At 45.5% G+C, this 24,256-nt stretch overlaps 1 protein-coding gene across 1 annotated transcript in view; it reads left to right on the forward strand.

The window, feature by feature from the left end:
- The window catches only part of Dok5 (docking protein 5), a 152,174-nt gene extending 130,449 nt beyond the window's left edge, over window positions 1–21,725 (forward strand). The window contains exons 7-8 of the mRNA XM_052723291.1: window positions 15,171–15,291; window positions 21,237–21,725. Coding sequence (XP_052579251.1) covers window positions 15,171–15,291; window positions 21,237–21,301 — 186 coding nt within the window. The 3' untranslated portion in view covers window positions 21,302–21,725. The remainder of the gene's footprint in view (window positions 1–15,170; window positions 15,292–21,236) is intronic.
- Window positions 21,726–24,256: the final 2,531 nt, after the last annotated feature.

The raw sequence follows: 24,256 nt of genomic DNA on the forward strand, positions 1-24,256 counted from the left end.
TGCACATTGCAGGATAACCTCAACTGACATCCCCAGGAGTGCCATCCACCTCCTTTGGGACAGGGTCTCCCATTAGCCTGAAGCTCATGGTTGGTGACCCTTCTATCTTCATCTCTCCGGCACTGTGATCCATCCCACCCCACAGTTTGCACAGGTTCTATGGACCAAACTCTGGTCACCATGCACTTGAGGCATGTACTTGACTGACTGAGGCATCTCCCCAGTCTATTATCAGGATCTAATAACAAAGGATGGACAAGATATTGTCATGAATTGTAACTCTGGAGTCAGGGATCAGGCCTTCAATCCTGACTGCACCTTCATCTACCCATTGTGACATCTTTAAACAAGTTATTCCCTTATATTTGCCTCTCCCTCTATAAAATAGGTGTTGTGCTTTGATGTGAAATGTCCCCCCAGAGGCTCATATATTTGATCATTTGGTCCCAGCTGAAGGCCCTGCTTGGGAGGTTGTGAAACCTTTAGGGGACTGAGCCTGCACAGTGAAGGTGATCTCACTGGGCCTGGAGCCTTTGAGGGTAATAGCTCGGTCTTGTTTCCGGTCTTACTCTCGGCTCTCTGGTCCACCCACCATGCGAGGTGGTCTACCATATGGTTTTCCTGCCATGGATCAGTCACGTCTGCCACCATGCCTCCCTGCCATGATAGACAGACCCACTGAGATTGTCACAATGATGAGAAACATGACAGGTGCAGTGTGATATCAGGATGTACCTGGCTGAGTGCGATGATTCTCTGAGTAGTGTAGATAAATCTTAAAAGGTCTTATTAATAAAAACAAACCTGGAGCCAGGTATTGGGGTGAACACTGAAAGATCAGAGAAGCAGAACAAGCCACAGCTAACTTCACCTTGCTAATTCCTCAGCTGATCTTGTTTCCTCAAAGTGGAAGCCTCTGTGTCCTCATCTGAATGAATCTCAGTTGAACTGCTGCTCAAAAGCCTAAAAGCTTAACGGACTCTAGTTCCTGTTCCTCACACCTTATATACCTTTCTGCTTTCTGCCATCACTTCCTGGGATTAAAGGCGTGTGTCACCATGCCTGGCTGTTTCCAGTGTGGCTTTGAGCTCACAGAGATCTGCATGGATCTCTGCCTCCAGAATGCTAGGATTAAAGGTGTGTGTGCCACCATTTTCTGGCCTCTATGTCTGTCTAGCGGCTCTTCTGTTCTCTGACCCCAGATTAGTTTATTAGGGTGCACAATGTATTGGGGAACACAATATCACTACAGAGTAGTGCTATCCAAATTCTATTAAATGAAAAAGTACCTTAAGCTGTTCATATTGAATATCAGATGAGGGGATAGATGGTAGGGTATGGGGGGCTGGGAATATAGCTCAGTGGTAGAATGCTTGCCCAGCGTATAGAAGGCCCTGGACTCAATCCCCAGCACCACCTAAGACTGGATGTAGTAGGAAAGCAGTGATAGAGTACTTCTCTCCAGGTTATTCACATTTGGTCAGTTCATTCATCAAGCACTCAGCATCCACCCCCTTTGGATTAAGTGCCTACTATGTGCCTGGAATCCCAAAGACACGAGGTTTAAAAGCATGCCCAAGAAGGAGAGTGGTGCTCGGGAGAGAACATGCTCTCCTTTGTAGAGAAAGCAGTGCCATTGTGGAAATAGATTGTGGCACGGCCAAAGCTGGGCTTACAACTGCCTCTCAGACACAGAGGAGCAGAGAAATGGTCTTTTATTGAAAGTCCAGCTTTCAGTCATAGTGCGGTACCTGCTTGGAGTATAGAAATCCATGCAATGAGTGGGTGGATGGACTGTAGATCTCAGAGTGCAGACTCCATGCATAGAGACAGGGCTGGCGGGAGGGAGCTGTGAACAGAACACTGAGCTGGACAGCTGAATTGGAGAGTGGTAATTAGAGCCGAAGCAAGCAGTTCCAGCTGGTTCTTTGCTGTGCCTCTGCACATGTTTTCTCTCCATTTTCACAACTATCCTTGGAGCTAGGGATTGGCTTTAACATCCCATTTAGCTTATTTTGCATAAACACATGCATGTAAAATTTAACTAACTGCAAAATTATTATTGTATACATGCTCAGTTCTGCATTTCTTTCTTCCCATTATTTGTATGGACCTCATTTTCCACACTCATTCTTGATTAGAAACTCCTAAAGCTTGTTAAGGAACACACATATAGCCAGGCTTGTTGGCACAGGATTGTAGTCCCAACTTCTTGGAAAACTAGGACAAAAGGATTACACCTTCAAGGACTGGATGGGTTACAGAGTGAGTTCAAATCCAACTAAGGTGATATGGTAAGAGCCTGGCACAAAATTAGAGACCAAAGGTCAAAGGAGCTGGGGCTGTAGCTCAGTAGCAGAGCAGGTGCATAGAATGCATGGGACCCTAGGTCAACCGCAGTCCCACATGAAAGAATGGAAGGAAAGGAAGAACTCACGTGTACCGTTTTCATGCGCACCCACTCAGTCTCACGTTATACAGAAATCTCTATCTACATGCCCATAGACACACACAGGGATGGGTTCTCAGGGGTCACTGTCAGCTTCACGAAGTTACCACATTGTGAAATGTTTGGAAGTTGGCTGCAGATTTTCTCACTTAACAAGGAGTAGCCAGTGCAGATAGTTACAAATCACACAGTAAAATTCAAATTCAGGTGACCTCCTGTGGCTCAGGGTGAAAGTATGGACTGTGAGGATATTTATAAATAAAGTTTTATTGCAGCACGGCTCTGCCCCCATTCATTTATATCCCATTGCAGCTGTTTTGCACAGAAACAGTAGAGTTGTGTGGCTGTGACTCAGGACTGTATTGTCCAAAACCCATTTGCTGTCTGTCCCATTTGTCAACATTAGCGTCTAAGTGATATTCCAGGTCTAGATGATACATATTTATCCATCATGCCGGTGGAGTAGTTCTTGCAGTAATTAATGCCTTCAGCATATCTCTGCATATAAAGCTATCGTTATGTGTATGGGTGTGGGGCCAGCTACCTTACCAGTGGCCTCAAAGACTGCTTTCCCTCCAAGCAAAACTTCTACTTCATTAGATAGATATATTGCCAGACTGCCTTCTAAATACTTACACTTCTATCCATAGATTGGATCTATTCCCAATTTTGGCCACAGGTGCTTCTTTTTGCAGTGGGCAACCGTCAGTGAAGAGATTCATAACTAGTCAAAGGGCTGAGCCATCAGCTGCCAACAGTTCCTCAGGGAGGAATGGAACCATGAGCACAAGTCACATCCATGCTGGCATGCTGACTGGCTTAACCCTGTGCAGGAAACCGCAGCTGCTGTGACTTCTTGAGTTCGATGGCCATACCATGCCTGGAAGACAGCATTCTGGGGTACTTTCTGATCCCCCAGCTCTCACATTCTTTCCACTCCCTCTTCCACAGTGTTTTTTTTGGACCTTAGGGAGGTTGATACAGTTGTCCCATTTGGAGCTGAACACTCACCAATTATTCTTATTCTTATTCTCAGCCCGTTGACTAGTTATGAATCTCTTCACTGACGGCTGCCCACTGCAAAAAGAAGCACCTGTGACCAAAATTGGGAAGAGATCCAATCTATGGATAGAAGTATAAGTATTTAGAAGGCAGTCTGGCAATATATCTGTCTAATGAAGTAGAAGTTTTGCTTGGTGTTTGAGATGGGCTTTTGCTAGGAAGCTCAGGATGGCTTCAAACCTGAAATCCTGCCTCAGCTTCCCGAGGGCAACTGTTAAAGGTGTGTGCCTACCACAAGTGGCGCTTTGCATCTTCTTGGTGATATCATTTCCATTTCCTAGAGGAGGCAGCTGAGGCACAATGGCTCATGGCTCCTAAGGAGAGAGTGAGGAAAGAGACACAGAGCCTTGGGTTTGCAATCACTGTCACCTGAGATGCAGGATGCTTTGGGGGAGACTTCTCCAAGTTCAGCAGAGAAGGAGCATGAATGTCCATATGCTGTGGTGTGGGAAACTGTTAGTGCTCATGAGACCGAGGAACAGGAAGGTGCTGTGGGTCTCAGCTACTGGTGTTTGTCAGAGGTCAGCACCAGAGTTGGTCAGCAGGAAGTTGCTGTGTCCTGCTCACTGTGATTTAGCACATGTGAGGAGGCAATTGCTGTGCACAACTTCCTGTCTCCTAGCAGGTGCATTCATGGTAGCCTTGGACTCTCCATTTCTAGAGGTCCCCAGTTCAGGAAGTGCACGTTGATAACTGGACTCCACAGTGAGTGGTGAGTCCAAGGACCTGGCTTCTTGGTCCAGGATGAGAGGAAGAACATGAAGTGTGCTCTCAAGAACAGTGATTGTCTCAAATATGAAGAGCTGAACGGGAGCTACCGAGAGCCTGGACTTCGTGCTTTAATACACTTTACAGGGATAAAATCCCACAGTAAGGCACAGGATTCCTTCTGTGCACACATCATTGAGCAGGGAGCCGAGTGTCAACTTGGGTACAATTTCTTACTTGGCCAAATACAATGATGCAAGCCAGCCTCTACTAGCACTCTGACCGTAGATGTTTATGATGTTTTGTGTGTTTAGGGAATCAAGAGCAGGTTGTGAGTTTTCTCGTTGGAAAGCACTAGGATTCTGCTAATGCCTTAGGCCAGCTGAGGGAGGAAGAGCACCTAAGAGCTGCCATGCTGGTCTCTGACACCCCCCACCCCCTCCACTCCCCAGTCTCAACCGCCATGTGGTTGCCACACAAAGATCACAGGAAAATTGTTTAGCATTATCTGTGTCTTCTGTGTTCCAGAGAATTGGCTGCTGTCACTTAGGCCAGCGATTAGCATTTTAAATAGTTTGTATTGATTGAATGAACCTGCCTCTTGGAGGGAAAAGAGCCTGGAAGAAAGCAGCAGGCATATTTATCTCAATCCATAATGCCAGACCAAACTCTATGAGACGTATTAGTGAGAGCCTATGACATGCATTAGTGAGAATCTGCTGGGATATTTGACAAACATCAGAAATGCAGATTTGTCGGGCATGCTAAAAGGACAGACACTAGGTTTTCAATGCCTTTTAAAGAAAACCCCTTGTGTAAGACTCTTGGTCTTATTTAGGGTTGACCATTTGGTCTGGATTCTGTAGATGTAAACCTGATATTTAAGATCTGGTTCAAAACCAACTCCCCGTTCATGAGATAAGTGATGCTCTGCTTCCAGGTTAGGCTTGAGAGTATGTTTGGATTCCCCGAGAGCCCTTTCTAGCAGCTTTTAAACTTCTGGTTTTATGCTAATGTCCTTTGGAGGAGAGTGGTGGGCTGGGACTAGAGATGGGATGGGTGGGAAGTTGTCACACCACCATACTATGTGGAATGCAAAGGCGTGTTTGTCCTTTTAAGTCCTTTCCTGGGAGCATGACCTCACCTTCTCGTTCCTGGGAGGGAGACAGACCCACCCAGCCCTGAGTTGTTACCAAGTCCTTTCAACCAGTGAACTGGATGGTATACATGTAAGTAAGGGTGGAATTTATTCCAAGATACATTCATTTCAGTTTGAACCTGGTGTAAAATATGAATAGTGCCAAAGAATGCTCCCCTCCCGTTTACCTCCTTGTGTCTCTCCCATGCTTTGTTATCTCACATACCCATTGGCCTTATGTTTTTTTTTTTTAGACAGGGTTTCTCTGTGTAGCCTTTTCCTGGAACTCACTCTGTAGCCCAGGCTGGCCTCAAACTCACAGAAATCCTCCTGGCTCTGCCTCCCGAGTGCTGGGATTAAAGGCATGCGCCACCACTGCCCGGCAGCTTTATGTTTCTTAATAAATTAATTCATCCCACAAATATGAGAATGTCCATGTACCTACAGGGGTTACATTCCAAGATTCTAAGACCCCTGAAAAAGATGTCTGATGCCATTGCCAGGGACTAACCTTATACATATAAATGTATTATTTTTCTTTTAAGGAAAGGTTATAGTTATGAACACATATTTAGGAAGCACAGAGTGTGGCTATATGGTATTTAAATTCATCCCAGTGACAAACTGCCACTCGTATCATAGGTAGAAAGTTGTTACTCCTTGCCTTTAAATTCATTTCCTATAATTTCCCAAAGACTCACCCCTATTCTTGTTGGTGATTACAGATTAGTCTGTTACACAATAACCTGGAGGTGAGTTCTTTAAGAACAAAAATGAAATCAGCAACTCACATATTTTGTGAAATAGCAGCAACATTTAAAAGTAATTTTTGAGTCACTCGAAAACCATTTTAATGTGCAGATTAAAATTCAAGTTTAAAACCCATTTGAAAGTTGGTCATTGGAATAGCCATCTCTATATTAGCTTTCCGAATGAAAGTTGGGAGAAATTTTCATCAAGAAAAGGGGTGTTAGAGAGGAGAGTGGGTCACCTGAAAATCCAGTGTCTCATCTGCTAAATAAAAATGGCTAGAAAACAGCAGTTCTGTGCAAGGTGTGGCCTATGGTGTGAGCATGGAATGCAGCGGTGTTCAAAATGTCAAGACAAGTCTAAGCTGAATGACATGGGAAGGGAGAGTGTTGTAATTGCACCTATTTATCATCTAGTTCGTATCACATATTCACTATGCATGCACATTTTGTTTTATTTTTAACCATATGTATGTATGTGTGTCTGTGTGTGGGTATGCACCGGCACTTGCAGATGACACAGGAGGCCAGAAGAAGGTGTTGGATCCGCTGGAGCTGGAATTAGGCAGTTGTCAGCTGCTCAACTGTGGGTGCTAGAAGTGGAACTTTATATGTGTGTGTTTGCCTGAATATATGTCTGTGCACCATGTGTGTGCAGTACCAGGGGAGGCCAGAAGAGGGCATCACAGCCCTTGGGACAGTTATGAGTTGCCACAGGCGTGCTGGGAATTGAATGCAGATCCTCTGAAAGAGCAGCCAATGCTCTTAACTACTGAGCCATCTCTTTAGCTCCTATATATGCACCTTTAAAAAAAAGATAGATAATAATAAAACAGCATGTTCACAGGCTTTATTTGTCCCTTTTTGTTGTTTGCTTGAAACTGATTTAAAATCTGTCTTAGTATATTCCTGTACTTCCTAAACATGACAGAAATATATCAATTGTGTGAGAGAGCACAATATATTACAAGTCTTAGGAACAGGCCATAAATATCACAAATATTGGGATACTTTCCCCTTCTTGCTGCCAGGAAAAATATTTTCAGATCCAAAGACTGAGTTGTCTTTGAGTGTATAAAGACCTCTTGGGGCGGGAGTGGAATCCAAGCATGCTGCAATGTCTTTCACTCACTTCCGGTTCTGTAACTGTTCTGTAGGTACACCAAGAGCTTCAGAAATGCTTTATCCTATCTACTCCATTCTATTTATTTAGCATGTAGTTGTCCGTTGCTGTGGTTGAACACTGACCAAAAGTAACTTAGGGGAAGATGGGGCTTATTTGGCTTACAGGTTATAATCCACTGTTGAGGGAAACTCGGGGTAGGAACCTGGAGGCAGAGATTGAAGGAGCGGCCATGAAGGAACATGGTTTATGGGTTTGTCTCTGGCTCATATTCAGGTACCTTTCTTATACAGCTCAGGCTACCTGCCTAGGGATTGCAACACCCACAGTAGGCTGGGCCCTCCTGTGTCAATCAGCAATCCAAAAATGCACTACAGGTGAATTTGATGGAGGCAGTTTCTCAACTGAGTTCCCCCTCCCTGGGAGTGTCAGTTTGACAACAGATCTAACCAGGGCATGGAGGACGGAGTTGGAGGAGAAATGGGAAAGAATTTCATTGTGTCTTGGATAGGAAAGTGGATGGAAATGAGATGCCAATGGCCAAGACAGAGGGTGCCAAGGGACAGCCAAGTATGGATAGAGGAAGAAAAGGGGATAATTGAGAGTTGTTTTTCTCTCTTCCTCCCCCCACTCTTGCCCTTTTTCTTCCTCTCTTCCTTTTTCTTTCTGTCTGTCTGTCTCTCTGTCTCTGTCTCTGTCTCTCTCTCAGACTGTTGTCTCATCTGATTCAACTTTGCCATAGTTTATGTTTAAAACATCCTGAAAATTTGTTATAAGGATACACACATATATACACGCATGTATATAATCACGCACATACACATGCATGCATGCATGCACACACATGTACACACATACACACATGTACACACATGCATACATATACACAGATACACACATACACATGCATGCTTGCATGTACACACGTGAACACACATACACACAGTTGAGGATGTAATCAGAATTGCGGAGGCTTGGCTGAGGATGTAGCTCAGTTGGTAGAGCAGCCATTGAGAAGGAAGGAAGCCATGGACTTGATCTCCAGCACTACATATGCCAGGCATGGTGGCACAGGCCTGTAAGCTCAGCACTTAGGAGGCAGAGGCAGAAGGATCAGGAATGCAAGGTCACCCTTGACTACATAGTGAGTTTGAGGCCAGCATCAACTACATGAGACCCTGTCTCAAAAGAAGAAAGTAGGGATTAAGGGAAGGAAGAAAGAGTAAAAGAAAGAAAAAAAGAAGGAAAAGCATTACATAAACTTTGGGGGCCTCTTAGTTGGAAAATACGCACAGGTACAGCTATGGCTCCTGACTCGTTTGAATCCTACTGTCAAGCAGCATCCAGGGGCCATCCCTTCAGGACAAGGTTGAATGGATGGACAAAGATAATATTAATGTTGTTTGCACATACATTGGTCGTTGCCAGAATCCTCCTTGAGTTAGTTCTGGCCAAAGCCAGGGCACATCAGTTAGTATAAGGATGATTTCAGGACGTTGAGTCAGAAGGATTCACCAAGGTGGTGACACACATCTGCATCTGAGTAGGTCCAGACCTAGGTTACAACATGACCTGTGTTTCCCAAGACCGACTGCAGCAGGCAAGAATTTCATCTGGCCATGCTGCTCCACAGAGCTCAAAACACAGCTCTACTGAAGAAGTAAATGGATTCGGGAGCAGGGCAGTATGGGGCAGGATTACAGCTAAGGCCCCTGCCGCTGTTCACTTCTGGGCTCATATTCACAAAAGGCACAGGGATCCAGTTCTGTCAGTAAGACTGAAGGAATCCAGAGTTCAAAACTGTTGGTGGGTTTGGGGGGGTCAGCTGTCAATATCTCCCAGGTCATGTGGGTGCCAAATAGTCCGATCATTAGAACATTTTTCTCTCCCAAGAGGCTGATAGGATTTTCTTAGTAGAAGATGGGCCTTGGCAGACAGCCTCTCCCTGACTGCAAGCATTGGGAGGATTCTTAATGGATTTGCTAAGGCAGTACCACTAACCTCTCATGCATCTAACCCAGAGTCTATGGGTTGCATACAGTAACCATCCATAAAACTTTATGAGATTGTATTTCTGCAGGTTTTTTTTTTGATGGGGTAACTCGAGTGTGCTATTCTCGAGTCTGAACTTTGCAGATGACAAGGTCATGTCATGATGTCAAGTGGTTGGAATGTGTCTGGGCTTACTTTCTTTGATACCACTTGCCTGGATGCTAAGCACTAACCCATAGTCTTACACTTTTTTAGCAACTTGTATCATAGGTACAAGTAACTAATTTTGTAACTTTGGTGGCAGCTTCCTTGAGACAGGAACATGTTTTATCACCTCTGTATACATAGCATAGGCTCGCAGCCCTTAAAGCTATGTAGTTCATGACTTTATATTCAGAACTGTAAGACTGTAATTAATTCCAGAACATTTTCACTATCTCCTGAGGAAACCCTTTCTCCTTTACACATCAGCCATATCTACTTTCCCAAGGGACTCACCTCTCCTGAGAATTTCATATAAACGGAAATACATGAATATGATGTTATTTGTAGTGACTTCTTTTGTCAAGTGCAATTATTTTTAGTTCACACATGTGATCATATGTATCAGATCTGTTTTCATTTTTAATTACAATCTGACTTTTTTAAAGGTTTTTATTCTGTTTCATGTGTATGGGTGTTTTGTCTGCCTGTATGTTTGCTCAACATGTTCTTGCAGTGCCCATAGAGGCCAGCAGAGGGCACCATATCCCCTGGAACTGGCATTACAGGTAGTTGGGAATTGAACTGTGCTGGGAATTGAACCTAGGTCCTCTACAAAAGCAGCCAGTGCTCTTAACCACTGAGCCACCTCTCCAGCCTCTACTGATATTTTTGTTAATTTGTTTATGATTTATTGACTGCCCTTACAACCCTGGGCCAAGAGACTTGTGAGAACAAAGAATTCTTCCTGGCAGCTTGGTGCTTTTAGTACAGTCAAAGTCCCATGGATTGTACAGGTCAGTTGGTTGCCTTGAGTATTTCATGGCACTACACAGCACCAGGATTCTCTTAGACTGAGCTAGAAAGAGCCCTGCATGCTTTCCTATGGCATAAAGGGAAGCTGGGGTGTGGGGGTACAAGGTTGGCCCATGCTTGACTTTATGAAACTTTACCTTCCCTCCCTGATGGGATCTTGAGCTAACACTGTTGAATATATGGGCAGAGCTTAAGTCACCTTCCACCAGCCTGTCCTAAATGGTTGTGCACGCACACATAGCACCTCGCCTGAATGGTGAAATAAACCAAATGGGGCATTAGTGTGGCGTCCCCACCCCAGCCAGTGACAGCCCTTTTCATTTAACCTGAACCCCGTGGTGCCTCAGCGTTCAGGAACAGTACCTTCTCACTTGCCGGGATGATTGGAATTCAGTTTTGAAAACTCTTCCTTGCTATGTGTTTCATCCATTTGCACATCCATTTATTCTTTCATCTGTCACACATTTAATTAGCCCCTGAAGGCCCCAGCTGGGTGCTACAGACCCTAAGATTAGAGCTATACTCCCCATTTTCCAGGAATTTGTGGTCTGCATTAGGCAGTGGACCAACTGAGGGGCGCTAGCAAAAATGATGAAATGATGATCAGGATGAGAACAGCACTGTGAGGTGAGGTAGAATGGCCTAACCCTGAGGAGGGAAGAGGAGAGCTGTCATCTCTGAGCAGATTCCAGGAGGGCATCTGAGCATCGGGGAGCTGAGAAGAGGAGAGGACCCTCAGGCTTGGGAGCACAAGCCATGGCATCCTGTCATGGTTGGGAGCGGCTGAACTGAGAGGTGTAGGCTGTGGTGGGGCATGAGACAGACGAGAGTGTAAGCAAGATGAGAACACCACCTCCAAGAAGCCACTCTGTTTGCTTGGAGACACTTGCTTCGTTGGCTGGTTAGTTTGAGAGTCCTTCCAACTTGGATGCTTCATGATTTATTTACTGAATTGACACTGGAGTTGGATGGAAGGCTTGCATTTCCTTGTGGCCGTTGTCTCATGCAGACAGCAGGAAATGTGTGTTAGGAGAGATGGGGCATGAGTGCATGGTTCATGTAGGATATCGTTCCCTTTCATACCTTGTCTCCCTTCCCACGGAGCTCAGGTGCACTCATAAGTTGGAGAAAGGGCCATTATAGTGTTGAGGCTGGGAAACGTTGCACAGGACTTTTCTCTAAAGAAGGGAAGTCAGCTGTGAAAAAGCTTTGGATGGCTGTTTCAGACAATAGTTCTTGGCAGATGGGGCATGAGCAAGGGAGCCAGGGATACCCTGGAGAGGAATGTGCCCATGCAGGCATTCTTTCCCATGCAGACACCCACCCACCAGTGCCCACCTTTTGAAATACTGTTTCTGCTGTCCTTCTCATCTGGACCTCCTCATGCCAGCAGTGGTGGCTAGTGTCAACCTGACACTCTAGAATCACCTGGGTATTGGGCCTCTGGTCATATCTATGGAGTGTTATCTTTATTATGTTGGGGTGGGAAGCCTGGCCACTGTGGGGACACCATTACCTGGGCAAGGATTCTGGAGAATATAAAAAGGGGAATGTGAGCCAAGCTGCAGCAGCTCATCCCTCTGTGGATTGCCCACAGTGGATTTGATGTGACCAGCCACTTCAAGTCCTTGCGTTGACTTCTCTGTACTCTTGGAGTGTGCCTTGAACTATGAGTGAAAATCAATGCTTTCTCCCTTAAGCTGTGTTTGTCAGAGAATTTGTATCATGGCAACAAGAAACTAAGACCCAGCATTTCTAAGCAAATTTTTTTCTACATGTTCTATAGCCTCTTGTAAACCTGGTCCAGCCTTTGTAGACTGCCCAAGCTGGGCCTCAGTGTGAGAGTGACTCTGTCTGTACATAAGCATGTGCTTCTGAGTGGCCTTCCTCTAACCTGATGCTTCCATGCTTTTGTGAATGGAAGTCTTCCAGAAATGCCATTGTCCTGTCCTAGCTGGAATTCCCATTGTTTTGTTTGTTTATTTCCCATTGTTTTGCAATACTGGAGGTGATTCTTATTTTCTAATGTGCAAGTACTAGATAGATGGTCAAAAACATGATACAGAAGTATGGAAAGTGTTTCATAAAGGAGAAGGCTCCAATTCTCTGCAGCCACCCAAAGGCAAATCCTCCGCTATGGCCACTAATTGATGTTCCTGTCAGTCATACACATGGTTACCGACACCTCTGCCTCTGGGAGCTACAGTGACTAGCAGAAGCATGAAGGAACAGGGAGCCTTCTCCCCTCAAATGGTCTCCAAGTGACTTCCAGAATCTTCTCCCCTTTAGAGGACCATTCAGTCATTTTTACACTGTCCAACACAGAAGTCTTTCCTTATCATTTTTCTCCAAGGGCAGTTTTTAAAAAACAATCCTTTCATAGGATTGGATATTCTTCCGAAGGGCCAAGGGAGGAGTAAGAAGCCAGGCTTTGTGCTGTTCTCTATAAAACATGACACTGGTGTCGCTTCCTTCTTGTTACTAAATAAATAAGCTTTCTAAAAATACCGCCAGATCGTGCCGGGCCATCCAAACATATTTGCAGTAATGTAGCAAATAATTTGAAATGACTGCTATTTCCCAAGGGTTTCCTTTATATTAAAATCTTTATTGTATTAAATATAATCCTATGTTAAGAAAATCAAATCACCAGGGCATCATCCACATTCATCTTTTTCCTTCATCTGCCATGCGGCATGCAAATGCGATTGAATGTCACTGGTCAACAGTTGATTTGTCTTTCTCTTTTCTTTCTGGGGGAACTTTTCTTGAGGTTGAAAAAGGCCACAGAAGCTTCCTGCAAGCTTAGTGCTCATCCTTCCCACCTTTTGATCTCAGAGTCCATTCTTAAGGAAAACTGCCCCATGAAATCCTATGCTTTCTAATGTCATGTGGGGACATATTTTGGTAACTATGCATTTATGACAAGGACCAGAAATTCAATCCAGCAATGGTGAAGCAATGTATATAAATTGAATTATCTTTGCGAGATTGCTTATTATCTTTTTCCCAAGTTGGGTATTATCAGCTGCAGTGAATTTTGGTCTGCTGGGTGTAAAACTTAATATTATTTGGTTTTATTGAGAAAATGAGCAGACATGTTTGAAACCACTCAGGCTAAAGGCATACATACAGAGAGTACCTTTCTTTAAAAGAAATTGCAGATCAACATCACCATCATCATCACCACTGACATCATTGTCACCACCATCATAATCCCCATCACTTCCACCATCTTCATGATCACCATCATTATGACTACTGCTATCATTATTACCATCCTCACTATCATCACAGTCTTCACTGCCATTATTCATCACCATCATTGTTGTTACTGTTGCCGTCATCACCACCACCATCATCACCATCACCACCACCATCATCACCAACATCATCATTATCATCACCACCACCATCATCACCAACATCATCACCATCACCACCACCAACATCATTATCATCATCATCATCATCATCATCACCACCACCATCACCATATTCCCATCATCATCCCCATCACTATCATCTCTACGTCTTTCCTATGCTTAGTTTTTCCTAGGCAAGGGTAAGCGTGTATCCTCTCATCAAATTCTCACACAGCTCCACAGGGCAGGTTCTTAATGCCACTGCTTTTCATGTGACACCTAAGTGGTCTGCTGTGCTTCCTTCCACAGCACAACATATACACCCATTTCCTTTTCTGTTACTTAATTCTTCTGTCTACAGGTAGAACTGTTATCAAGTATCCTGTTGTGTCTATGAGCAACTACTCAGGTCTTGGCTGAGGGATGTTTAAGTCACCTCCAGGTTTTGCTGATCACAAAGCATACACTGATAACTATCCTATACAAATCCATGTCTTCATGAATATTTCTCTGTTTTAAAGAGCTACGATGGATTACCCAGTGCTCAAGCACCAAGGGTGTCAAGTTTGAGAACAGTCACTTGGGCTCTGGCATGAGAAAGCTGTGTCATGGATACCAGGGACCAGCACTCAGGTGGAATGGTGTGCGAGGATGGCTTCACGTCACATACCTCTCTTCCTGTGCATGTGGTCCTGGCTGCTTTCCTCTGATTTCCTTTCTGTGTGGTCGGGCTCCTGCTGTGGCAGATTCAGAGCAGGCTCTACTCCTCTTGAGATCTTGGACTCGTGTATTGGGTTGGTCTTTTGCTCCCTTAGTACCTAGAACAGTGGACAGTTGAGCGAAGGTGCCCTGGCCAAGCAGACAGGTTGCTTTTGTTTTCTGACACTGGCAATGGGTCGTCCAACTAAAACCAGCTTGAGTCAAGAAGCAGCCCTTTGCTCAGGTGGTTGGGAAGTCTGGGGCTGGCCTCTGGGACCCAGTGACGTTTGTCCAGCTCTCACTCTTTTTCTTGGCCGCCCTCCTCTCACTGCCATCTACTCACCATCACCTTTCTTTGTTCTCCCATCCTCCACGAGAAGGTGCCTTCCTTCTGCAACTATTTCCTGTGTACCTACTCTGTGTCAGGAATTATCCTCCACCTAGAGGATCAAGCAACTAAAATGGTTGCCACAAATCCTTAGCACACTTCTATTGGCTGTTCCATGTGAATTTTAATAGGAGCCTAGAGGACTATGCCATTTTGGCTGCCTGGCATGGGTAACCCATTTAACCCCAGAATGGGTGATAAGGTCACCCGTGGAGGATTAGAGGGGTCGAACTGAGTGGGAGTGTGACCCTGAGTGGGAGTGTGACCCCCGAAGAGAAGCTGGTGTTGCCAACAGGATGAAGTATGGAGTCGCTAATCGGGCAGAGCCGGAGTCTACCCACTGCCACGAATGGATCCTCAGTGTGTGGACAGCTGGTTTTATGGTTCCGATACTCTGTCTGTCATGTGTCTCACTCTCCCTCACTCAGGTCTCTGAGGCTCTGCCTTGCTGACTCACCTCTCTTTTCTCTTCCATCCCAGCTGCAGATGAAGATGAGTGAGCGGGCCGCCTCACTGAACACCGTGGTGCCCCTGCCCCGCAGTGCCTACTGGCAGCACATCACGAGGCAGCACAGCACAGGGCAGCTGTACCATCTGCAAGGTAAGCGGGGCACATTGCCTGCAGTTGGGGGGAGGGGGGTCGTGGCTGGCAGCTCAGAGGAGGGACTTGATTATGCTACCATGCTGCTTCCCAAGTTGAGGACCTCCACCAAGGCCTCCCAATCCTGGATATTTCATCTTTCTGGATTCCTGATCATCAAAGGTTTACATCTCTCACAGCATCCTCTGGGATTTATTCAAAGTGTGTATTCTTGGGCCCCTAGCCACAGCAGTCCTGGGGCTTGGGGTCCCAGAAAGTAGCTCAGCAACCCGTCTTTTTAAGGGACACCCATGCGAAGTGTAGCCAAGGGCTAGATAGAGTCCAGGTTCTAGAAATAGCCCTCTGAGATCAAGACTAATGGGTCAGCATTACTAGGGAACTGCTAGTGCAAATTTCCAGGACTTTCTCCAGTCATTCTAAAACGGGAGTGGGTGGGGCCCTCCTCCAGCCTACAGTGCTTGAATATGTCCCCAGATGCTTCTGAACACTCTTAGTAGGGACCACTGCTCCAGGACCCTAGGGGAGGGTAGGAAAGCCAGACTTCATTTAGATCTTACTCATTCCTCTTGAGAAACAAATCCTGTGAAGTAGGGTACAGGTCTGCTCACCAGAAGACGGAAATATCTCCCAGTTCAACACTGGATTTAATACTTTTCTTATTCCTGTAAATATGACCTCTGACACTTTATGGCAAGGAAATTAGCTTGTTCATCTCTGACTGATACTTAAGCCAATCAACAAACCTGTGGGGGACATTCTTGCTGTAGGACTTTAATGGCGTGCGCAGCCCCTACAATGCAAAGATCACATTGGAGAACACATTGAAAAGATCTCACCCTGGACTGGAATCATTGTACTTGTGAATGTGGCGTTGTAGGCTCCTGGGTTTATCTCTGTTTCTGTGACAAATAACCTGACCAGGAGCAACATGGGGGGAGGTGTTCCAGGCTATAGTCTACTTAGGGGAAGTCAAGACAGGAACTTACACAGTTGGTCACCTAAGATCTACAGTCAAGAGCGGAGAGAAAACTCAGTGATCACAGTGTGAATTTCATTGTTTAATCATGTGGCTGCTTCGTTAGTACTGACCGCTCCTCTGGGAGGCACTGCTGTCCGGGAGGGCAGGCATGCCACACTGGTTTAATCCTGTTGTCTTCTGTGTCTTGCATTGCACCGCCATCATTTATTGAAAGGTGAGATGTGAGAAAGCGTGGGAGTCTTCTTTCTTCCTGACATAGGGTCTCATGTAGCCCAGGCTAGCTTCAAACTCATTGTGTAGCCACAGAGAACCGTGAACTTCTGATGCCTTTGGCGCTGTATCTGGATTTCTGGGATTGTGATACCATGCCAGAGGGATAGAAACCAAGGCTTTGTGCATGCCAGGCAAGCAGGCTACCAACTGAGCCAGTTCCCCAGCCCCGCTGAGTCTTTATGACTCCATGTTCTCCATGCTGTGTTTGCTAGCAGTGACCGTGTGCATAGATGTTGGAAAAATGGATCTTGAGAGCCTGGATGAGCAGACAAGGGAAGGGGCTGGCTCTGCTCAAATCACCTACATTGTTGGAGTTCGTTCAAGCTGAAGTTTCCTGGCATCTCTTGGGATCAATCTGAGAAACACACAGACCTCTAAAGAAGAATTTATCTAACTAGTTTGAGAAAAGTAGTCCTCACCTTCCAAAATGTAGGTCTAGAGTGCCACCTGCTGGTTAGCCTGGGAATAGTGTTTTATTATCGGCTCAGTGGGGGAAGGGTTAGCACTTGAGCTACGTTCATTAAGGTATACCCAAATCATCTTCTCTGCTCTTCCGACCGTTTCCAGTCTTCCTGTAGGAACAGTCTTCTATGGTTAGGAGAATACAGAACCAACATGTGAAGCCCCTCTAGTATACCATCTTGGAGAAATTCATCAAAGGGAAGCAGTCAACTAAATTTTGCTGGCCCACTTATCCAGAGGAGGCTGGCTGCAATGCAACAGACAAAATAATTAATAACTAGATTTCACAATGCAGACAATGGCAACAATTTCACAATATGAACACTGGCAGAGAGCTCACAACTACACCCCGCAAAGATAGTTCTACGGTCAGCGAGGCGCCTCAGTGGATAACTACACCTGACCCTGAGCCCAGGGAGCCCCAGGACCCACATGGTGGAAGAGAGAACTCAGTCCCTCAAACCTCAGCATGTGTGTAGTGATGTGTGTACACAACACTCCCACAAAATAAGTAAATAAAATGTAAAACAAGGAAGTTATTGTTTGGAAGGCACTTAACATACTTGAATTTTAAATCAGCATCTTAGGAAGCTGTTCTTTTCTTTTTGCTACCAAGAAATTAGTGATCAGAAGGGTTAGTGATGCCTCCAAGATCACCTGCCTAGTGAGGAGTTAACAGTTTTGTTTCTTTGCTTATCCACTGACACGCTCATTGACCCAGTGCCTGTTTATTGAGCATATACTTTATGCTAGCCCCATGCTAGGTGACAGGTGTACCTGGGGCTCCTGCCCAGGCATGCATCTTCCAACTGGCAGCTTGCAATCTAATGAAAAGTTGTGAATGACAGACAAGTAGACATTGATTTCAAAGCTGACATGTGTAACTATAACAGAGAACGTGTTTACAGTTTTTATAGAAAGTGTTCACACAACGTGAGGCATGGTTATTGGCTGGAGGATCTTGTTTAGATCAGGGAGCTGTTGGAAGCCTCAACACTTACCTCAAGACTTTAAACCTAGAAGAGGGAGAGAGAGAGAGAGAGAGAGAGAGACAGAGAGAGAGAGAGAGAGAGAGAGAGAGAGAGAGAGAGAGAAAATTTCTTCCTAGACAGATCAGCAAATGCAAAGGTCCTGAGGCAGAAATGGGGGAGGGGCAGTATGAAGAAAGCGATTGGAGGATGGGAACCAGTGTCAAGATTGGCCTGTCCATGGTGTGTTGAGGGTGCTGAGCACAGTAGTCAGACTCGGCTCCTATTTTAATTCTAATATTGCAGAGCAACAGGGCTGGTAGCAGAGGAGCAACCTGAAGGCTGCCCATATAGCTGTGGAGTGTCTGGCTTCAGTTCAGTGCATCTCTTTCACACCCTCATTCCCTTTTCTATTAATCACATTCAGAATTTTCACCCTTCCTATATCAAAGAGTTTCCATTGCTCCAGGATTTTTCAGACTGCTCCGTTCCCATCAGAACTAACTGAGAGACAGACTCATTTGTTTCCAAACAAAAACAAGGCCCTGTGCCATTCCTCAGACAGAAAACCAGATCATGGCATCATGTGTGTGTCTCTGCTGGAATCTACCATATGACCTTCTTTTCATCCTCCTGGTGAGGACCTGCATGGCCGGAGGTGGCAAGAGCAGTCCATCCTCATCCTCATCCTCATCCTCATTCTCATCCTCTCTGTTGTAAAGAATTAAGGATTGGGGACCCACAGCAGTCAATTCTTGCTGAGGATCATGGGACTCGTAGTGGAGCAATGGGTAAAGGACCCATGTTCTGAGCCCCTGGCGGTTTCATTATACAATCCTTAACTGTGAGAGGAGACCCTGGCCCCAGTGTGAGTCAAAGGCCTCCATGCTGAGATCTTCTGGGCATGAGCCCAACCTGTTCAGGTTCATATGCATTCTCAAGAGGACAGATTCTTGGAGCCAGTGGCTAGGTTGGGGAATCACGCTGTTCTCTGAATGTCTGTGTCAACCCTCCTACAGACATTGTGTGCACACCACTTTGGAAAGATGCCACAGACTAGGTCCTGAGCCAAGGGGAAAGATGCCAAGCCAGACTTACAGCTCATGTCTTCAGGATCGTGGGGGACATGAAGTGAGTGAGGTGGGACAGTAGAGCTGGTGAGACCTTTGTCAAGATCACGTGCAGTAAGAAATTCATCTGAGAGCTGTTTGAGGCCACCTCCAGTCAGCCATGCTGTGGTGGGCTAGAGCGTCCCTGGGCCCGGATGTGGACTCAAGGCTGGTCCTACCTCTCAATCATCTCACATGGGCTGCACGTGCACAGGAGGGGGTAGAAAGCCTCCAGTCCATTTCCTGTCCTTAAGCCAAACCCAGCTTTCAGCCTCATTGAAGGATTCAGTTTATCCACTGCCTTTCACCTGGTCCCATGTGGTTGGCAGTAGTCAGTTTTTCCGGAAGCTTCTGGAGCTTAAGAAGCTGCCAATAAGAGCCTCATGCTTGACTCAAGATGTGGATTTTTCCTGAGTACTGTGTCTAGGCTGTCTGCTCCCTGCAGGAAATTGTTATTAAACCATAATGAAGACATACTGGGATGGTTAATTCTAGAACCACCTATGGATACCATGCTTCCATGTTGCAGTGCGGGCATCAGAAAGAGACTAGAAAACATGTTCAAAGTGATGGGAATGGAGAAGGGATTCCTGGTCACTTGGGAGAGTTTAACATCCGTCACTACTGCTGCTACGACTGCGGATCAGGGGGTTTGGTTTGGGTTCACATTTGAGGTTTGCAAGTATCCAAACCTTTGTATCTCATTTTGAAAAACGTGTGTGTGTGTGTGTGTGTGTGTGTGTGTGTGTGTGTGTGTGTGACACATATGTATATGAGGAGGTCAGAGGACAACTTTTGGGATTTGCTGTCCTTCCACCATGTGAATTCTGAGGACTGAACTCAGATCCTCAGATTTGGTGGCAGTCACCCCCAGAACCATTTCACTGGCCCCAAGCCCTTGGTTCTCTTTGTATTTGTTTTTGTTTGTTTGTTTGTTTGTTTTAGTCTGGGGTCATGATTGGGCTTTTACAGCTCACAAAACCCTTTGCAGTTCCTTTAATTCTCAGCAGGACTGGGTGGGAGAATGGAACAAATGTGTTCCCTTTCATCTTATAGAAGAGGGAGACGACATACATGTCATTACTGGAGTTTCTATTTGGGTACAGGGTCAGAGAGGACTGGGGGGACGGGAGGGGGGGGGTGCGAGGCTGAGGCCTAAGGACCCAGTCAGGGCTGTTTGTGACAATTGAAGGGAGTGTTAACTGAAAGCCTTGGAGCCACAGGGCACCAACAACCTCTTCCTCTTGGTCAGTAGTTGAGAACAACGTGGTTTGGAATGTGTACACAGAACACCCAGGTTTCCTGGGTTTTCACCCTCTCCTCCCTCTTTGTATTCCCTCCCCCTCTGTGTGACCACGGAGAACCCGCTTTTGGGGGACACAATATACCACCACACGCTTAGCCACGTAAAATGCTCGCCTTGTACCGCTCCTAGACAGCAGGTGGCAGCAAAGCATCTTGGTTGTATAAAATCAAGGCTGCATGGCTATCAGGCTGGATAAACTCTGGTTTCTCCCAGGCCCCTTCCAGCCCAATCCCGGATTTTCTTTATTGCGTTTTACAGGAATGCCCAGGCTGGTTTATTGTGTGTTCATTACGGTTGCTTCGGTACTGTTGGCATCTAGTTAGTGTCACTCTCTGCCCTGTGTAGAGGATGCGTGCCAGTTCCTGCATTAACTCCAGAGGGGGCATTCTTGACTTGTTCCCTTGGTTGGAAACTGAACTTGAAGTAGAGAAAGCTAACAAGGTCTTCTGCTTAACAACGATGTAAGAAAAAGTATGATATTGTCCTATTTTGAGTTAGGTTTGCCAAAAACATCTACATCAAAAGTCCCTCTAGTCTTGTGTTTCTCTCTCATCCCCTCTGAGTACTATGACCAGGGAGCTAGTGCAGAGGAAAATTTAAGTACTAACGTAGCTGCTAACAGACTGACCACCACTGAATGCAAAGGCCAAATGCAAATGATATGTTAATCATGCACACCCTAGTGATGCTTATTTGCATATCACTGTGAGTGACCTTAGGAATACTGTCCCCAGTCATGAATATGCCCCTTCTTTCTGGTAAATGGAATCAAGTGTATTACTAGCCCATTTGATCCTGGACTTTCTTTAGAGATAACTGTTTCTTCTTTCTAATTCTTTCTGGAAAAGATGTCACGAGCCCTTTGAAGCTTCATCGGACAGAGACTTTTCCCACCTACCGGTCTGAGCACTGACAGCAACTGCCAAGAGCTGTTAGCACATGTGTGCTGCGCCGGCCACAGATCCATGCAGGAGGACACAGAGGGACAGCCAGGGAGAGTGCAGAGTGAAGAAGAGCAGCTTTGAATCCTGCTAATGTGTGTGGCCATGGGAAACGCTGCGATACAACATATGTATATATATATTTTTTCCCTTCTGTTTTTCTTTTTCTAAAGACACAGTCCTAGCCTCGCCAAAACATGCTGGATAATATCGACCCGCCCCATGTTTACAGCTGGACAGAGGGAGTCAGTGTCACTGCTACAGACTGATTTTCTATTGTAGACAAGGTCCCCCTTGCGCATCTTTGAGTCTGTCCTTTGTGGATTTGTGTGATTTTCCTTGTAAATGTTTCAGTTGTATGACAGTCGATATGGACAATAAAATGCCTCTTCATTATTTGTTATCTCTTTCTACACTATCCCTAAGTGACTAATGCTGTGATTTTAGAGCACCCACGAACTCATATTTGGTTATATTTCCAATGACTTAAATCAACATTTTCACTCATTCTTCTTCCTGAAGAGTCCATCCAAAGGATCCTTTAACATCTTTAATGAGGCAACAGCCACTCATACTCCTCAATGTCCTCTCACCCCTCAAACGCCTTTTTTTTTTTTTTTTTGGAGTAGAATGTTGATATAGGCATTTTAAAATAAGCAACCATTGCTATCCATGTGGTCCTTGGATTCTTGTGACGGTTTTCTCTGCTATTGGTGTGTCTGGAGGGTAAGTGCACTGGGAACAGAGTTCTGCTGTGTGTTTGATGCAAGTCCAGCTGTGGACACATCTGTCGGCTCATTCATTAAGCTGATCTGGAATCTACTAGTTCCCAGTGCCCTGCTGGGCTCGGGGGATATAAAGCACAAGGTCTCAGGTTCTGTTGTCAAGAATCTTAATTCCAGAGAAGGGCATCAAAGAAATAAAGGTGCAATTGCAGTACTGAGCAACACCTGCTCAGTGGGCCCCCAGGGGCGGTGGGCTTCTAAAGAGAAGGTCATCCTGTTCTCCAGACTGTGTCAATGGGAGATGCCAGCGGGGAGCTGAATCTGTAAGCGTTTGAGGTTATGTTCTTGAAAGGCTGGACAAGGAAGCCAGGGACACACACACACACACACACACACACACACACACACACACACACACCCCTTTGTTCATACTGTGTCCAATAGCAATTGCCAGTACAGTACAAGGCAAGATTCCTGATTAAATTTGAACTTCAGGTAAGCAGGGCTTATGGTTTTATGATGCAAGTGGGGTTCAAATACCGCACGGGGCAGAGTTATGTTTTACAGTGTCCATCGTATATCTGAAATTCAAATGGACCTTGATGGTCTGTGTGTTTCTTTGCTGAATCTGAAAGGTACAATGTCCAGCCCTAGAGCTGAGCCTGGCACACAGCCTACACCCCTGATAGATGTATGTCAGATGGGCAGATAGAAATAGGTAAGCTTAGATTCATACCCTTGGGATGGGATTCTTTCTACATGGGAAGAGTATTTACCTTGGACGCATGCTTTTCCATGCCAGGCTCCTCTAAAATTATTACTTTTCATGGAAAAAATAACTCAAATTTCAGGAAAAAATTGTAGAGGCCCTTACAAGAGCCTTAAAAATCCCATTATTGTTTGAGCCTTTCTAGAAGGGCTCAAGGGAGAGATGGACACCAATTATAACCCAGTATCTTTGGCCTTGCTAAAACTCCAAGTCTATGCAGCTAAACCTGCTTTGTGGAAGAGAGCTGGGATCCCAAGGACACTACTGGTCAGGACTTTTCTCAGGGGTTGAGGGATCTCAGGAGAGAGGATTGAGTTCAGCTAACAATTAATGAATGGATCAGGGCCACATAGGTGGCTTGGTGCTGAGGGCCTTCCCAGAATGCATTTGCCCTCTCTCCGGGTTCTCTGCAGCATTTTTTCCGGTCAGTTTTGCACTTCCGTCTCCCAGATGTATCCATTTCCATCCCTTAAAAATATGATTTGCCTTACACACTTAGCGCCTCTCTTACTGCCTTTTTTTCCCTGGCTATACCTGGCTTTTCTTTTCCTTTGCTTTTCAGCCAGTCTCATAAGCGATTCTCCCAGATTCCCTTGGCCTTGGCAGACAATGAGGAGATTAAGTTGAGGAGCAGATAAAGGAAAGGGAATGAAAGAAATAATTATAATTTTAATGAAGTCAAAATTGCCAAAGCAAGCCTCAAGCTAATGATGTGCAGAGAACTGTTTCTGAATAGTCAGCTGCAAGCGAGGTCTCTTCGGAGATCTTTAGGGAAAGAACTGTTGATAAGAAAGAGACTTCAGTAAGAGCACTCTGGGCCTGGCTCCCATTGTAGGCATTTTAGTGATTTCTGTTGTTTACTTCCTCAAGCAGCTCAGTGAAGCAAGTTTAGTTAGCATACCCACTTTCCTGCTGGGCAGTCTCAAGCAGCATCTGTAAACTAACCACTACACCCATCATCAAGTATCTACTAGGTGGGAGACTCATGCCACCAAATTCCCAAGCTTGGACTGTAAGCTCCCAAGACAGGCAGCCTGGGGGCAGAGGCAGCTTCCAGGAAGGATTAGAATGTAGGTATTTCAGGCTTGGTGCATTAGGCGGTCTCCATTGCCCTCCCATTCGAAGGCAGACATAGATGGATAGGCATGGCTGTTTCTATAAAGTTTCATTTGTAAGCACAAGGGGCAGGTTATTCATCCATGCTGCGGCTGCCATCCTCTGCACACCTGCTGGATAATAAGAGCCCCACATAGTGTTTGATTGGTTTTAGATGGTCAGGCCATGCCACGAGACAGTTAGCACTCTGCTCTCTGCCCTTCAGCCACTGGAATGTTGGTTCAAAGTGAGTTTTGTTTTTATAAATTTTTCACTCCGGGGTGAATGTACAAGTGCAAGTGGGGGGCCGGGGGAGCAACACTAGACATACAAACAGT

This window comes from Peromyscus californicus, unplaced genomic scaffold, assembly GCF_007827085.1.
Source record: "Peromyscus californicus insignis strain IS unplaced genomic scaffold, ASM782708v3 Scaffold_7__1_contigs__length_154581171, whole genome shotgun sequence".
NCBI lineage: Eukaryota > Metazoa > Chordata > Mammalia > Rodentia > Cricetidae > Peromyscus > Peromyscus californicus.